This window comes from Orbicella franksi, chromosome 11 (assembly GCF_964199315.1).
Source record: "Orbicella franksi chromosome 11, jaOrbFran1.1, whole genome shotgun sequence".
In the NCBI taxonomy this organism is placed as follows: Eukaryota; Metazoa; Cnidaria; class Anthozoa; order Scleractinia; family Merulinidae; genus Orbicella; species Orbicella franksi.
The window spans coordinates 26,393,232-26,410,183 of NC_138155.1; the positions used below are offsets into that span (position 1 = coordinate 26,393,232).

The window sequence follows — 16,952 nt, forward strand, 5'->3', positions numbered from 1 at the left end:
TCAAGGACAAATCTACTACATACGATGAACTACTTAAGAAAGCTGGACTAACGACTCTATACAACCTAAGGTTACAAGATTTGGCAATACTAATGTACAAAGTTAAACATAAGCTGATACCAATCTGCATACAGAATATGTTTGAAGAAAATAGAACGACATACCAACTTCGGAACGAAAATTATTTTAAGATACCAAGATTTCGGACTGTAAGATACGGGAAACACTCTATAAGATACATGGGTCCATACTTGTGGTCAAGACTTTCAAGAGATGAAAAGAACAGTGATACCTTACATTCCTTCATATCAACTATAAGAAGAAGAGACATAGCATCTTTACTTGGGGATAATTGTGAAAACTGTTCCTTATGTTTATCCTGACCTGACTTTCATATTTACTTATTAATATTTTAATATTTACTTATTAACTTTTTTAATATATACTTATTCATTTTTACATTCATAATTCTTTTTTGTGTGTCTCCCCAATTAGCAGCAATGCTAAATACCCCAGACACGTTAATAAAGGTTTGTTGTTGTTGTTGTTGTTGTTGTTGTTGTTGCTTTCGTGGTTTGCAGCGGAACAAGTTCTTTCACTCAATGAAATGTCAGCGTAACCATGGTAACCAGATTGAACAGATCAGTCAATGATGGCTTCATCGAAAGCGGAAACAATTATGATATTAGGTACAGATATCGGATTGTTTCGAAGCAGTGCGGCAATGTCGTATTCAGTTTCTAGTTATTCGTTCTTCTGAAAATCTTCAACATGAAGGGTGATTTTCGACAAAAAATGAAAGCTCTACTAACACTTATCTTCTAAAATTTCTATCAATTGCTCCCTAGCTGTTTCTTGCACGAAAGCATATTTCCGAATGGAAATGGTTTCGTATCGACCAGAAAACGGCTACTTTGAAAGACGCATCTACTGTTAGCCGTAAGGAACATACAAAGCATGCAGCGTTTCTCAAAACTTAGAGCCCAGAACAACGATCAAAGTAAGTCCTTAAATCTTAAACAAACGATTACCGGCAAAAATAAGGCCAATTGTACAATTTCCGACATTACTACTCGCCTGCGAAGGGTTTCATTTGATAACTGCTGCAGTTCTTGTGTGCCGCAGCAATTCTCAGTGATTTGTTCCTTCTGCTGAGTGGAAGTCACTCTACCTTGCAGACCATATCCACAATGATATCCGTGGTTTGGTTCCTCCTCTTCAACAGGGGCATTCAATCTATTGTGGAACTGACCACCTTGTGGTCTTGCCCTCTGGCCACCAGCTTGACGAATTCCTGAAAAACGCCGACTCAATCCACTTGCCTGGTTATCCTCTGCACGCTGGCAGGGTAGCTGGTGGTGTCCACACCGATGGTAGAGCCTTCCAGCTCCTTCTTCCTCGACATGGTGAGAACTTCCACTTGTCCCGGCACCACAAACCCCCAGCTGGAAGTATGCGTGCTGTTCTTGTACTAGGATTTCTAGCTGTTGAGTTTGAACTGTGTCATGGGACTCTTGAGTGGGGAGACCTGCGTCACTATGTTGATCACCAATTGCTTGCTGAAGAAGAATGTTTAAAGTTACATAAAACAACAAACACTGACTGGTATCACGTGATAATAAGAAGTAGAACTTTATGCAGGTCTAAAATCATACACCACAATTTTTTAGTCCAGTTACGGTTGGTTTGTTCAGCACTACAAACATTGCCAGACTTGGTGAGTTGCAGAAAGCAAATTTACCATAAAAAGAATTAACCGTCACCCGTCAAGAACGCAATATTTTTGTTTATTTTTTTGTGTACTGACTTGCAGTATTAGCTATTTATTGTATACTATTAGTGTTCAGTTCTCTAAGCACACAACCATTTTAGGCACGATTGTCATTGATTAAAGTTCGCATAACTAACCGCACGGCAGTAGTCGACATATAATGAAGGCTTTTTTTACACACCTCTGCCTCTATTAACGGCTGGTCATCAATAGGGCATCTTGAGTCATTCCTCCTTCAAAAAAAGTTAAGAAATTATACTACTGTCACCAAGGTAAACATATTAAAGTTATTCAGTATCAAATATCATTTTGGAAGGTAATAAAACCACTTTCAATATCCCAATGGGAGGTGCGTTGGCCTCATAGTTAGCGCGTTCGTCTCCGGATCGGGCGTAACGGGTTCGAACCCTGGCAGGCGACATTGTGTTGTGTTCTTGGGCAAGACACCTGAATCTCACAGTGCCTCTCCACCCAGGTATATAAATGAGTACCGGCGAATTTAATGCTGGGTGTAGCCCTGCGATGGACTAGCATCCTATCCAGGAGGGGAATAGAGATACTCCTAATCGCTTCACGCTGTAGAAACCGGGATAAGCTCCGGCCTGATGAGCCACTTGGCTCGTATGCAGACTAATATCCTTATTAACCACAAATATTGATTTTCTGTACACTAGCATATTATACACTCAAGGTCCTCGCTACACGCGATCGATTTTTTTCTCTAACAAGGCCTTAAACTGAGTTCCTCTCGCACCTTATTTTCCGCATCTGAAAGAAGGTTTTGCATGGACATCTGAGGCCACAGCAGGTCTGTACCGGGGATCGAAGTTCCAAAGCAAAAGTGGACCGGTTCCCTTTCAAGATTTTATCCCCCAGATCTGTTCGATCTGTGACCGGTTGAGTATTTATAAGCCAGTTTTCGGTCTAATCTTACGTCGATCGACTACCTCAAGTAATCTGTGTACGAACCGCGAGTGCGGTTCCTTAAATAATATTCAAAAACTTCCTGAACTTAGTGTGACGTACAGTTATAAATAGACCGAGTTGTAACATAGGCTTGTTTTTGAGGCAGTCCGGTAGATCTATACATCATAACGTGGCGTTCTAGAAATTCAAACCAGCGATAAATATAGACTGAGTTGTCACAAAGGCTTGTTTACAGCTCCGCGATATCCTTTTGTAATGGGCTAAAAGCGGAAGTTACCGGCTTTGAGACGTTAGGCAGTCTGTTTATCGATACGCCTTGGCGTGACATTCTAGAAAATTCAGAACAGTTTAGTTATGAGTTGTCAGAGGCTTGTTTACGGCTCCGCAATATCCGTTTGTGATAGGTTAAAGCAGAAATACCTTTGTGAGATAGTCTGTAAGTAGATCGACACGTAGATCGATGACGTCTTCACGCCCAAATTTCCAAAATGCGCAGTAGAAGTCGATCAGAAGTCTAACAACTTTCAGTTCTATTTACAAAATTTGTTTCTTCATTTACAGTGCCCCAATTAGCGCTGCAATGCTTACGTCACGCACTCGTATGTAAATGGTTCACAATTGTCCATTGATGTGCGACGTCACTGGGTGGCATTACACAACACCGAATTCAGACTTTCAGACACAGTCGTCCTTCTCCGCACGCCCACGCACCTCTCCTAACACGTCTGACATACATTTCAGACTTTCAAGGTTTTGCAGTAACTTAGTCATTCTTCAAGTACTGCTGTGTTTTTTAAACTCAGAGCGCATTGAATTTAACTCGAACGTTGAATAACTGTGGAGTAAAGGACAGACAGACGTCGCCGCCCACGCATCCGTGATTGTTTACAGAGTTACAACTAGTGACGAGTTTGAGTTTTACGTTCAAGGTGGATCGAGGATGATTGCAGCTCGGAATCTGATAATGTCTCATCAAGTTAGCTTTCGTACTTGTCTGCGACATCACTAACGTTAACTCTACTGCCGTCACGAGCAGTGTGGCGAGGGTGGTAGCTTTTAATAAGAGTCGACTGTATTCAAAGGCTTTCTGGACGCGATCTCGGCCTCGCTTGATTTCCCCGATAGCCCGTCTTCTAGCTTCTTGTACCAACGGATTGTGATTTATCTGGCCTGTTACTGAGGAAAACTTCGAAGTGGACCAATTTTCAAGTATGTACATTTGTCACTTATTTGTATTTTTGCACGATATTAATTAAAAGTCTAAGATCTGTTTAGATGTCTTGGTAATTGATCTGATGGAATGCTTCGGTAATTGAGTTTGTTCGTACCTTGCGTGTCAGTTGGTTTGATCGCGGGGGAAAGTGTTGCTTCATGGATTAGCTTTGGTAGTATAAATAGATGGCGGAACACTGACTTTCACGAGATTCTCGGCGGTTTGTTCTATGGCGTGTTCAAATAGCTCTACGCTACATGACCCTCATGTCTATAACTAAACCATTTTCAGAAAATGTTTCGTTGCTATTTGGTCTCATTAAAAGTGTGTGTACCGGCTGTTATATTCAAACTGAATAATTCAACATTAACAAAAGCAGGAGCCGATGGCCAAGTTAATGACTCGTTAATACATACTCAAACTGGTTAGATCTTTGTACTGAATCTAGCATGTATCAAACAAGCCACTCTCTGAGATCACCGTATTTGGTTGAGTCTTTGCCAGCTCGACACTGACACATACCAGCTTATGTAAACATGAAAACCCACTCTGAAATTTCAATTCTGTGTCGATCATCATGACCACGGCTTCAGAGCAAACTAATTCAGTGCTCCAAGAGCCTGGGGACCGGTAAATCAGTGATTTACGATAATAAGCAGTGAACAAATTCAACTGGAATAGGTAATTTTGAACTTTCTGGTTTTACACAAGTTTTAGATTTCCTGAATTTGTGAGGAAAACAAATTTACTTATTAATTTAAAGTCTACTTTTAGAGAGCGCTGAATTCAGAAATTGGTCAGTAACCTCTGAAGTGAAATAATTTGTTATTATTGCATTGTGTTGACACCGAAATCGAACGTACCTTTCTTCATCGTAGTCTTCACTCAATGAACTTAAAAGATTGAACATGCCAGTGCCAAATAGAATCTTTTCAAGATTGATTTGGTATCGGAAGTATCATATCTCAGTAACGATTAGACTCAGAATGTCTCAGTATCGTCTGCTTATTCGTGTGGATCGAAACAGATTATCAGCGGGGCACAGAGCCTGAGTTTTCGAATTGTGTTCGGAGGCGGGGGTGTATAACAATTTAAACAAAACAGAAATATGTGTAGCCATGATTGATCATAGCAGTTATAAACACAACTTAAGCAGTTGCCTGAAAAAAAATTCAGGCCTTGAACGGGATCGAACCCATGACCTCTGCGATTCCTGTGCAGTGCTGCACCAACTGAGCTATCAAGCCAACAATATGTGTGTTTATATAGCAGTGTTGCGAAAGCTGAGCTCTCGTTGAGCTAGCTAGGAATGTCCGCGAAAACCCGAGTACGAAGAGCGAGAGGCTGGTACTGACATGAGTCGGTACTAAGATGACGAGCCTTATCGCGCTGGTCAGTATAAACAGCAAACCAAGTCACATAAATTTTAAACGGAAAGAGATTTTGCGAAAACCTATAAAACTTGATGTCTGGATCTTCTATTCATTGCTTGTACATGCATATTACACGGTTTTAGCTTAAGCCCGTAATCATCTACTGATAACATGCCAAAACAATGTTGATAAGAGAAGTCTAAACCAAATACTCAAAATCAGTAAAAAAATCGATGGGCTTAATTAATGGCTTGACTTTTTATCCAATCATCGCGCGAGGTAAATAAAATAGGGGATTCCCCGTAAGAAAATTTGTCAGAAATGGACTAAAAATCTCAGAACTGGACGAAATTCAAAACCGTCGCCCAAAGATGAAAAAAGACGCAGAATTTTCGTCAGATATTCTAACCCATTTGCTTCTTGTGGTTTTAGCGCATTGGAAATCGTTATTTGGTACTTTTTGTCGGCCAAAAAAGATAATTTGATCGAAACCTTTCTGTCGAGAAGCAAATTTTCCTAGCAAAACTATCAGCCGATTGACCCTTCGAGGGCCACTGCATAGCCAAGTAGAGCTCGTTTGACACAGGAACAAGAGGTTCCACAGAGGGTAAACTTGGCTTCATCCATGTGGAATTTTACTTTTTCAGCGCTTGTGGTTCATCATATCAATCCCTTCGAACCGTTCAAAGAGTATCTTTGTAAAAAGAGCAGCCGTGTACTTTACATGTTTATATCCGTAACTGGGAAAATATGAAGAGTACCACAAACCAGGAATACCTACAACCGCAAAGGACTGCTGAAATCGATGCTGAGATCGTGTTCTCGTGACGCGCTCCCATAGACAGCAAAGTCACACTAAACTAAGATGTTACAGATCATATGCATCACGGTTAAAAATCATGTCGCACGTTTTCAAGCCAAAACACTTGCGAAAACCTATATGAGAGCAGTACTCAAAATTATACAGTAGCGTCGACGGTGAAAAACGAGTAAGAAACAGATGTCTTTCGTGATCGATAGTCCAAGATTGGAATTTTGTCGACACCAAACGCTTAAGTTTGACTCGGTTCTGAGAAATGAATATTCAAACTCTACACGACTTTCTATACTATAACGTAAAATCATATTTAAAACAAGTCAAGAAAGAAAATGAAGAAAAAATGGAATCGGAATTTCGTAAACAACACACTGTTTGTAACTTTAAATTCTGATACAGTTAGTTCATTCAAAATCGTACCTCATCATACACGCTCTACACAATCTACGTCCACAAGTTGTCTGCAGTACGGGCTCTCGAATCGCTAAAGAGCAAATAGCGCATTTGTTGTCGCTTAATTCCTCTGCGACTGAATTAAATCCACAGATGCTTGAACCTCCGTTCCTTTTGTAGTCCATATTTTAGAGGTCTTAAATTGAAGATCCTCCAAGCTAAGCACTGTACGTAGCTTAAGTTCACGCGAATGTCGCGCCTCGAAAATTTAACTTCGATCATGTGTTGCTTTGGTTATTAAATTTACAGGAAATCATTCGTGACAATTAAACCATCCAATCAGACCTCTTTTTCTGAGAATCTACCAATCAGTTCAGCAAGGTAAAACTGAATCCTAAATCATGTGTTGCCAACTACTGAGCTCATGCATAACCATGTACATAAACATGGCAACCAGACTTTTGGATTCCCAGAACTAATCATTTTCTCAGAACTAATCATTTTCCCAGAACTAATCATTTTCCCAGAAATTCATTATAACTTGCGCATTCGAATCGAAAGCGGATGTTTCTACTGGACAAAACAATTTTAATTACGTCTAGACAGATCACCAAATTGGGGAGTTATTTTTGCTTTTGGACTGAAATCTTCAACACGAAGAGTGTTTTTCGACAACAGATGAAAGCTGATTTTATCCAGCAAAAGTCTGTGATTCTTCGTGGAATTATTCGTGACTACACATTGATGCCAGCGCCTTCTTACAGCCTCGATTGCTGGTAATATCTGCACGGCTTGTGCTTCGGGCTGCCATTTGTTTTATACGGTAGTTAAGTGTTGGTTGTAGACAATTTTCGCACTGATCGTCACATCACATCACGAGCCGCCATTAGCACGAGCGAATTGGCAATGGTCGACGGTGGTTAGTTGTATTCGTTGGAAGGCTTCATCAAAACATGTCGCTTTTCAACTTTGGGAGTTCAGTTTGTACAGCAACAAACTGTGCTCTGGACGAACTGCTGAAGAGGACAAAGTTTCAAGTATGTATTCAATATCTCTAATGATTATGCCATGATATTGAAAGTCTTTATGGTCTCTAAAGTTGTTCTTTTGAAAAGAATTCTCAGCTATGAGTTTGTATACAAGTTATTTTTGGCTTGATCACTCTAGCGACGATCGCCATTTAAATTTAGTTTGATGATTTCATAGTAGTGGAAGTCAGCACTTTGCGGCCAATACTGCACTTGTTAGCAATCGTGTTTTGCAAAACCATCCATCAAACACACCGTGCATGCTCCCACAACTCTATGTTACAAATCTTCAGCTAAAGACTCAGCAAATTTCTTTCCTACAAGGTCAGAATGAAGGCATCACAGTGCGTGACGCCTTAATAACATTTTGGCGTAAGGATCATTACATTGAAATGCCTCACAACAAGCTGCAACGTCAAAGGGTGTTTTAACAGAATAATTGGGCCGAGATCTAGAGTTGGTTCTTTGCTTTGTTGATACACGATTTGCTTACATTTTGAAAACAGCCTGCCTCATGAAAAAGTGAATCGTAACTTCACGTAAAAGTTTAGAATTACATACCCAATACATCCAACATTAAGAAAATTTGGGTTTGTCGATACATGATTTTTCTACATTTTGAAAACAGCCTGCCCATGAAGAGGTGAATACGTCCTTCACGTAAAAGCTTAGAATATCGTAATCAAATTCAATACATCCAACATTTAGGCAAATTAGGTTTATATTTCGTAGCTTAAAAATTAAGGTTTACAAAAAACGTACGCAAGTCCGCTTAGGAGTAGTCTAAATAATCAACTTACTATTGCACGATTGATGTAGTATAACAATTTCATTTCCCAGGAGCAAGAGCTAGTTTAGTAACTTTTAACCGCAGCATGCAATCGTATCCTAAACTTATTAATCGTCTGCTTTTTCGTGCGGATCGAATCCGATTGACAGCGGGGCACAAAGCCTAATTTTAATTGGCTTAGACTGGAGGTGCGTTCGGAGGCGCGCTTTATGACAATTTGCAAACAAAATGCAAAACATTACAGGCCAAAGCAAGACCTGTGTAATATACATAATGTGATGAGGATCCCAGCATCAGGTTTTATAGGTTTTTGCAAGTTTTTTTCGCCGAAAAAAAAGAGTTGTGTATCCAGCACTAGTAACCTTTCTTAGTCCTTATCTACCTCGCGAGTCTTCACACCGTCGGGTTTTGAGCGTCGCGAACATTTCTCTTGATCCCTTCGAGCTGGCTCAACTTTCGCAGCTCCGCTTGTGGAGTCCAGGTAATAAGCTGAATTTTACAACACTTTAACCGAGCTTTTAAGCCTTATTAACAAGTGACTACCCACCACCTCTCCCCGCTCCAAAACTCTGAATTGGTACAACAAAACTTCAAAATTATGAAGACGCTTTCAGAATTGAATATTCTAGCGCTACCGAGGTCTACCGAGGCCTTAAAAAAAAAAAAAACATGAAATCGAATAAAAAAGGCAATATTAACTCGAGGAACAAAACGCTCGAGCACTTACGGTATCATATACAATGGAATCAGAATTTCGCTGACTGCAAACTAATGAAAATTTATACAGTTAACTCACATACACACCTCATGATACAGCCTCTACAATGTCGAAAATCGGTTACAATTGCATCTTGAAGCTCCGAACAGCAAATAACACATCTGTTTTCACTAAATTCCATTGTAATTGAATAAAATCCACGGATAGAGAAAAGTGTTCCGCTTTAGGGGTAAATACTTCAGAACAGGTTTTGAATAAAAAGGGAAATAATCCACCGAACCGCCATGTGCGTGTGTACCTAATATCTGCAAATCTCGCCCACGTCTTGACCTTTCGTCGTTATATATACCTAATGAAACGTCCGTCTTTTCCTTGGCCTTTTGTCCGCTTGTGTATCACGTGATTTTTGCTTCGCAGCCGGACGCAGTTCCTTGCCCGTGCTAACCAAACACTCCCAAAATGTATTTTTAGAGAGCGAATCGAAAGCGGGTGTATTTTGTGACGTTACTTTACAAAACAATTTTAAATTAGGTCCAGACAGATCATCACATTGTTTTAATGCATCGCGGCGTTGTCGAATTCAGTTCCCAGTTATTTCTTCTTCCCCAAACTTCAACAAGTCTTCTTTGACCAAAAATGAAAGCTCCATCTTTCCGGCAAATCTCTGCGATTCTTCGTGTAATCATTGATGGCCATTGACGCCAGCGCCTTTCTATCAAGCATCTTTAACAACCGTGACCGCTGATATTATGAGCATGGCTAGGAACGCCCAGCTAGCAGATGTTTTCTACGGGACTAACTTTTGAAGTGTTGGTTGTGGACAACTGTGGCACTGATCGTCGCAGTATAAAAGGAATAGTTAACGTTTTCGCATTTGTGAGCGACATCTCGAGTCGCCATTAATACGAGCGATGTGACAAAGGTCGATCATGGACGGTTGAATACGCTTGTGATTCGATCGAAGGCTTCATCGAAATATTTCGTTTTTCTACTTTGGGAGTTTTCACAGCAACAAACAATGCTCTGGTAGAACTTCTGAAGAGGACGAACATTCAAGTATGTATTTCCATGCTTTTTAATGACTACAACATGATATTAAATGTTTTAAGAATAGTACTTTTTAAGAGACGTTAGTGACAAGTTTGTAGAAGGATGTTTTTAGCTGAGTGCTCTAACAACTTCATGTTGCATATCTGCAGCTAGAAGCAATTGCGCTCCTGTAACAACGGAATGAATACCTTTCATTGTGCAACGCTTCCACCTAATAAATTCTCATTGCAAACAAAACAGTTGAAATGCACCATTTCAAACTGATTTTGGAAGTAATAAGCTGCAAGTTGCATGAAATTTTAGCAGAATTATTCAAATCCATGTCGTTTTTTTTTCTCTCTCTCTCTCTCTCTGTTTAACATTTTGAACTGACTGCAGCCTGCGCTAATGGGGCTCTTATTCCCTCGCGTAAAATACTCGCTGGAGGCTTCAATAAGTCTTCCCGTCGAAGGTCTTTAATAATTTCGACTCTCAATAAGCATCAAGATGATGTTGATTTTATAGTATGCTCGATCTCGGGAAATTCTTCAACTAGAAAACTTCTGGTATTTACAGACAAACAGAGAGCAGTGGCTTCAGTGTTCGCTGTTATGGCTCTGGTGGTATCCACAGAACCTGTAGCCAAGCAACTCGTTTTGAATCAATTCTAGCAAAACACGAAACAACAAATACAACAGTCGTGGATGGGACTTATGATACGCTTGGAACATTGTTTAGTTAAGCGAAAGTGGTGAACTTTCATTGCAACAGCTGAAACAAAAATGTGCCTTCGAGGCAACTTTCGCCACAAGCTTGCGACTCGTCAGTGTTTGACTTGAAAATACGTATTAGTTTTACGTGGTTTTGTTTTTTAATATTGTCTATTTGTTGTTTCTATGTCTCCGAATTTTGTCAAGCATTAATGGTGTTCTTGTTACTTCTCCTTGTGCTCACTCAGAAGAATTAAAGAGATCAAACTAATTCAGTGATTTCCTTGCCTGGATTCCCTTTGCAGAGAACTCGTGAATTGTTCTATATGCAAACGTTTATATGCACTAGTAAACCAACTCACTGCAGTGTGAAGAGGTCATATTAAGAACGATGTTGGCATTTTTAAGCTCGAGACTGGTATGTAACCAAATAACTTTTGATACCTCTCAAATTTCAAGCGTAAGTCTAATTTTAGTTGAATATAGGAGTCAAATCTGTACAGTTTAAATTCAAGTTTAAAGAGCAATTTCGATTGTTCAACTAGTTTATGTTGACATGAACATTTTTAAACTCTCATAAGGACAGGAGAAAGGCGAATTCGAAGTTCTCTGCAAATTCATCTGCCACTTCGACCGGTCAGGACTGTCTGCCAGTTGGATTTCATCAGAATTGTCAGGATTGATCAGAATTGTCAGAATTGTCAGAATTGGTCAGAATTGATCAGAATTGGTCAGAATTGGTTAGAATTGGACCGAATTGTCAACCTTGGTCAGAATTGATCAGAATTGGTCAGAATTGGTCAGAATTGGTCAGAATTTATCAGAATAATTGGTCAGAATTGTTCAGAATTGCCAGAATTGGTCAGAATTGATCAGCATTGTCAGAATTGGTCAGAATTGATCAAAATTGGTCAGAATTGGTCAGAATTGATCACACCGGCTTCTACAAATCTTTTTAAGTACATTCGAAGCTATTGAATCTGCTGTGAACACTCTCGAAAGCTAGCAGGATAAGAGTAGTATTCGGCGATTTTTCTTTAGACTTGCCAACTTCGACAGAAACTCTAGATAGGCGACTTTAGGACTGAAATTTTACTCAAAATTCCCTGACACAGCGATTCATACGAATATTATATTTTGACAGTTCAATTATGAGTCAATCATCATGTACAGCTTTAAAGCATACTTATTCAGTACTCGAAGAGTCGGCAATGATTTACAATAATAATGCAATCAATGAACACATATTTAGCTGGAATATATTTTTGCAGTTTATGTTTTACATGATTTGGTTTCGATTTTTTTATATCCTGAATTCACAAACTAAAACATCTCCTTATTTCATTCCGGTGCCAAAGAAAATATTTCCAAGTTTGATATAGCATCACAGTATCATTTCCCGGAGCAAGTCACAATACAGTAACGTTTAGGATTAACAACAATATATCTCTGCAATCCCAGTACGTAATTGACTGTTGATCGTCTGCTTATTTGTGTTCCTCGAATCAGATTGACAGCGGGACACAGAGCTCGAATATAATTGGCGTTTACTGGAGGTGTGTTAGGAGGTGTGATCAACAGTCTGACCAATAGGAATAAAATTTAGCCTAAATTCGAAGTCGACCTGCTACCCCGTTCGGAACGAAAGATTGTCTGCGACATTTAAAACCGAGGACGAAGAGCGCGATCGCGCGATGAAGAGAATTTACCACAAGCCAGGACTACCTAGCTACAAGCGCACTGTGCGCAAATCGATGCTGAGATCGTGTTTTCGTGTCGCGCTCCCATAAACAGCAAACCAAGTCAAACAAATTTCAAACCGGCAAACTGAGATATTACACATGCGTCACGGTAATAAATCATGCCTCACATTTTCAAGCCAAAACACTATGGAAAACCTATATGAGAACAGTCTCAGCCAAATACTCAAAATTATACAGTATCGACGGTGAAAAAACGAGTACAAAAAAAAAAGCTTACGTGATCGATAGTTCGAATTGGAATTTTGTCGACACCACACTAATCAAGAGTTTGACACGATTCAGTCGAATAGGCTTGCAGGAATTAATATTCAAACATTACACGACTTTCTATACTAACGCAAAGTCAAATTTAAAAAAGTCCAAAAAAAAAATGAAGAAAAATTGGAATCGGAACGTTGTAAACAACGCACTCTTCTTAACTTCAAAATTTTTTTGGTGACACAAGTAGCTCATTTAAAATCGTACCTGACCATGCAGTCTCCACAGAATCTATGTCCACAAGTTGCCTGCACTAAGGGCTCTCGAGGCACTAAATAGCAAATAGCGCATTTGTCGTCGCTTAATTTCTCTGCGGCTGAACTAAATCCACAGATGCTCGAAGCTCTTTCCTATTGGAGTCCATATTTTAGAGGTTTCAAATTGATGCACGAGATTATAATCTCTCGATTGATATGAATATATACTCCAAACGGAGCAGTGTACGTAGCTTGAGTTCACGCGAACGTCGAAGCTCGAATATTTAGCTACGATGTTGTTTTTGTTATTAAATGTACATGCAATTAACCGTGACTATAGACCATCCAATCAGGTGTCTTTCTTCTAAAAATCTACCAATCAGTTGAGGGTGTAAGCGCGTGCTGGCACGGTTTACCGTTTTAAGATGTAGGTTCTTGGTATTTTCTCTCTTTTTCTGTCAATCAAAATCAATATCAATGTCAGGAAAAGAGCCCGCGCTCTAAATAGCAAATAGCGCATTTGTGGTCGCTTAATTCCTCTGTGCCTGAATTAAATCCGCGGATGCTGGAAGGCATTTTCTTGTGGGAGTCCGTGTTTTTATCCTCGAAGAGGAGCACCGGTGCGTAGCTTTACCGCACGGGGAAGTTGTTTCTGGGATTTATACGGATATATATGGGATTTCAATTATACGAAAACATAACACGTGCATGACAATCGGTGACCATCCAATCGTTTACTTTTTATCTGAGAACCTAACAATAAGATCAGCATGTAACCAAACGTTCCCAAAATGTATTTTTAGAGAGCGAATCGAAAGCGGGTGTATCTTGTGACATTACTTTACAAAACAACTTTAATTAGGTCTAGACAGATCATCACATTGTTTCAATGTATCGCGGCGTTGTCGAATTCAGTTCCCAGTTATTTCTTCTTCTCGAATCTTCAACAAGTGTTCTTCGACCAAAAATGAAAGCTCCATCTTTCCGGCAAACCTCCGTCATTCTTCGTGTAATCATTGATGACCATTGACGCCAGCGCCTTTCTATCAAGCATCTTTAACAACCGTGATCGCTGACACTATGTGCATGGCTAGGAACCCCCAACTAGCAGATGTTTTATACGGGACTAACTTTGAAAGTATTGGTTGTGGACAACTATGGCATTGATCATCGCAGTATAACAGGAATAGTTAACGTTTTCGCATTTGTGAGCGACATCACTAGTCGCCATTAATTAGAACGAAGTGGCAGAGGTCGTTCATGGACAGTTGAATACGCTTGTGATTCGATCGAAGGCTTCATCAAAATATTTCGCTTTTCTACTTTGGGAGTTTTCACGGCAACAAACAACGCTCTGGAAGAACTTCTGAAGAGGACAAACATTCAAGTATGTATTTCCATGCTTTAATGACTACAACATGCTATTAAAATATTTTTAAGCTTATCTACTCTGAATAGTTCTTTTTAAAAGAGGTTAGTGACAAGTATGTAACTATACGGATGTTTTTAGTTTGATCTTACGACATTGGTCTGATTTATGACAGAATCGCAGCCAATTAATTATTGCCCTTGTTAGGACTTCTTCGTGTAACAAACACTCATCTATCGAACATCGAGCTAAGTGCTGTAACAACGCCATGTTGCTAAATATCTGCAGCTAGAAGCAATTGCGCTCCAGTAACGAAATGAATTGAATTCCTTTCATTGTGTAACGGTTCACCTGATAAATTTTCATCGTAAACAAAACTGTTGAAATGCACCATTTCACACTGAGTTTTTAAGTAATAAGCTGCAAGATCGTTGCATGACCTTTCAACAAATTATTCAGTCGAGAGATATTCAAATACGTGTTGCTGTTTTTTTCTGTCCAACATTTTGAACTGACCGGCAGCCTGCCCTATGAATGGGGCACTTCTTCCCTCAGGTAAAATACTCGCTGGAGGTTTCAATAAGTCTTTCCGTCGACATTCTTAAAACAATTTCGAGATCAGTCAATATTTAAAATAATTAATGCTAGTTTATGTCTAAGCATCTTGCCAAGTTTTATTCACAAGTTTTAGTCTGATCGCACTCTGACTAAGTTTAAACTGAAAATAAGTATTTTCTTTATTTTTGTTATTGAGTTTGCTTTACGAAGAACATAAATTTTCCAATAGTCTAGTCAGTTAAGTTTACATGATCTTACAGTTTTTTCACGTTTTCAAGCCAAAAATCTTGCGACTGACCTATATATGTTATGTGCTATGAGCATGAGCCGTGTCGCCAAATGCTCAAAATTATACAGCAGCGAAGGTGAAAAAACGATTAAGATTAAAAGAATGGCTTACGGGATCGATAGTCCGAAATTGGAATTTAGCCGACACCAAACTAATCAAAAGTTTTACTCGATTCAGTAGGATTGGTTTTGAAAAAAATCTATGGCGACGCACGTAACCACAACACCCGTACGACACACAACAAACTTTATAACAGTAACGTAAAATCGAATTTAAGAAAATGAAAGAAAACATGGAATCGGAATTTCGTACACAACACACTATTTTGAACGTTAAATTCTGATACAGTTAGCTCATACAAAATCGTACCTCATCATACAGTCTCTACAGAATCTATGTCCACAAGTTGTCTGCGGTACGGGCTATCGAACCCTAAATTTAAATTGAAAGAAATATATCCTCCAAGCGGAGCAGCGTTCGCAGCTTTAGTTCACCGTCCAACTGAATTGCTCAGTACTATAGCTTCAATGTTGTTTTTGCTATCTCCCTTGAATATATTGACCAAGCGCGAAATCGAGCTGCGAAGTTAACCGTCCAATCAGGTCTCTTTTCTTGTGAATTTACCTATCAGTTCAGAGTGGAGGCACGTGCTAAGTGAGTGCTCTACATCAGAATTCAATGTAAAATGGGGTAATCCCCTAACTCCTATGTAAGTTGACAAGAAAAGCGTTGACCTCAGACAACCTTTTTTCCTGCAGGAAATGCCATCACATATCACAGGCGGCCCAAGCTCACGAAGCGAGGATTTTTTTTTTTTTTTTTTAATCTTTATGCGAACGTTCAGTGCGCGAAACGTGACACGGTTACTGCCGACATCTACTATTACATAACGAGCGAGTTTGGTTACGCGAAACGTGACCTTCGCCTTGCAGTATGTGGTGGTGTTGTGTTACAACGGTTTGAATTTATAAAGGTTTGTATGGGGAAAAACGGTAATCGACATTATAGCTGAAATTTTGGTATTTTTGCAATAAAATATCCGATCATTCTTCACTCTCATCTACAACCGCAGTTCATATATGAATTATTTCATATAAACTTCACATCATTTCACTCCTCACGGGAAGATATGAACTCAATTAATTGACCTCGCTCCCAATGTGTGGCTTCATAGCTCAGTTGGTAGAGCATCGCACCGGTATCGCGGAGGTCACGGGTTCGAATCCCGTTGAAGCCCTGATTTTTTCAGGCTTCTTCTTTCCAATTGCTTAAATTGGAAAATTAACTGCGATGATCATTCTTCACTCTCAAAATGACTCTTATCGTGTCGTTTCGGTGGGACCGCTCGGTTTTGAGGGCCGCTCGTATTGCAAGCGCTGCTGCCGTATGCAAGGGACTCCGTGTATGACTGATCATGAGTCCATGAAAAAATATGACAAAATATGACAAAATCAAGGCACGCTAAAATGTTCGGGAAAGGAGCCCACATTCATTTAATCAAATGTCAGCGTAATCATAGTAACCAAACATTTAGTTTTTAGATTCCCAGAAATGTCGTTTTCCAGAAATGTTCAAAGAGCGATTCGAAAGCGGATGTATTTTGTGGCGTTTACTTGACAAAACAATTTTAATTACGTCTACACAGATAATCAAATTGGGACAAGTGTCGTATTCAGTTTCCAGTTATTTGTTCTTTTAGAAATCTTCAACATGAAGAGTGTTCTTCGACAACAGATCAAAGCTGGCTTT

The 16,952-nt window shown here is 39.5% G+C and overlaps 1 protein-coding gene across 1 annotated transcript; it reads right to left on the bottom strand.

The window, feature by feature from the left end:
* Positions 1 to 995: 995 nt before the first annotated feature.
* On the bottom strand, positions 996 to 4,821 carry LOC145502239 (uncharacterized). Its single transcript, XM_081481492.1, has 3 exons — positions 4,775 to 4,821; positions 1,953 to 2,004; positions 996 to 1,643 (listed from the first exon to the last, which is right to left on the bottom strand). The coding sequence occupies exons 1-3, from the start codon at positions 4,819 to 4,821 to the stop codon at positions 996 to 998; spliced, it is 747 nt and encodes a 248-aa protein (XP_081337618.1).
* Between the last annotated feature and the right edge of the window lie 12,131 nt (positions 4,822 to 16,952).

What these genes read in the sequence shown, in the direction of transcription:
- LOC145502239 (XM_081481492.1), bottom strand. Translation starts at nt 4,821, where the DNA reads ATGTTCAATCTTTTAAGTTCATTGAGTGAAGACTACGATGAAGAAAG. An exon ending in GAAGACTACGATGAAGAAAG is followed by an intron (nt 2,005 to 4,774) that starts GTACGTTCGATT and finishes CTTTTTTTGAAG; the next exon opens with GAGGAATGACTCAAGATGCC. An exon ending in AGCCGTTAATAGAGGCAGAG is followed by an intron (nt 1,644 to 1,952) that starts GTGTGTAAAAAA and finishes GTATGATTTTAG; the next exon opens with ACCTGCATAAAGTTCTACTT.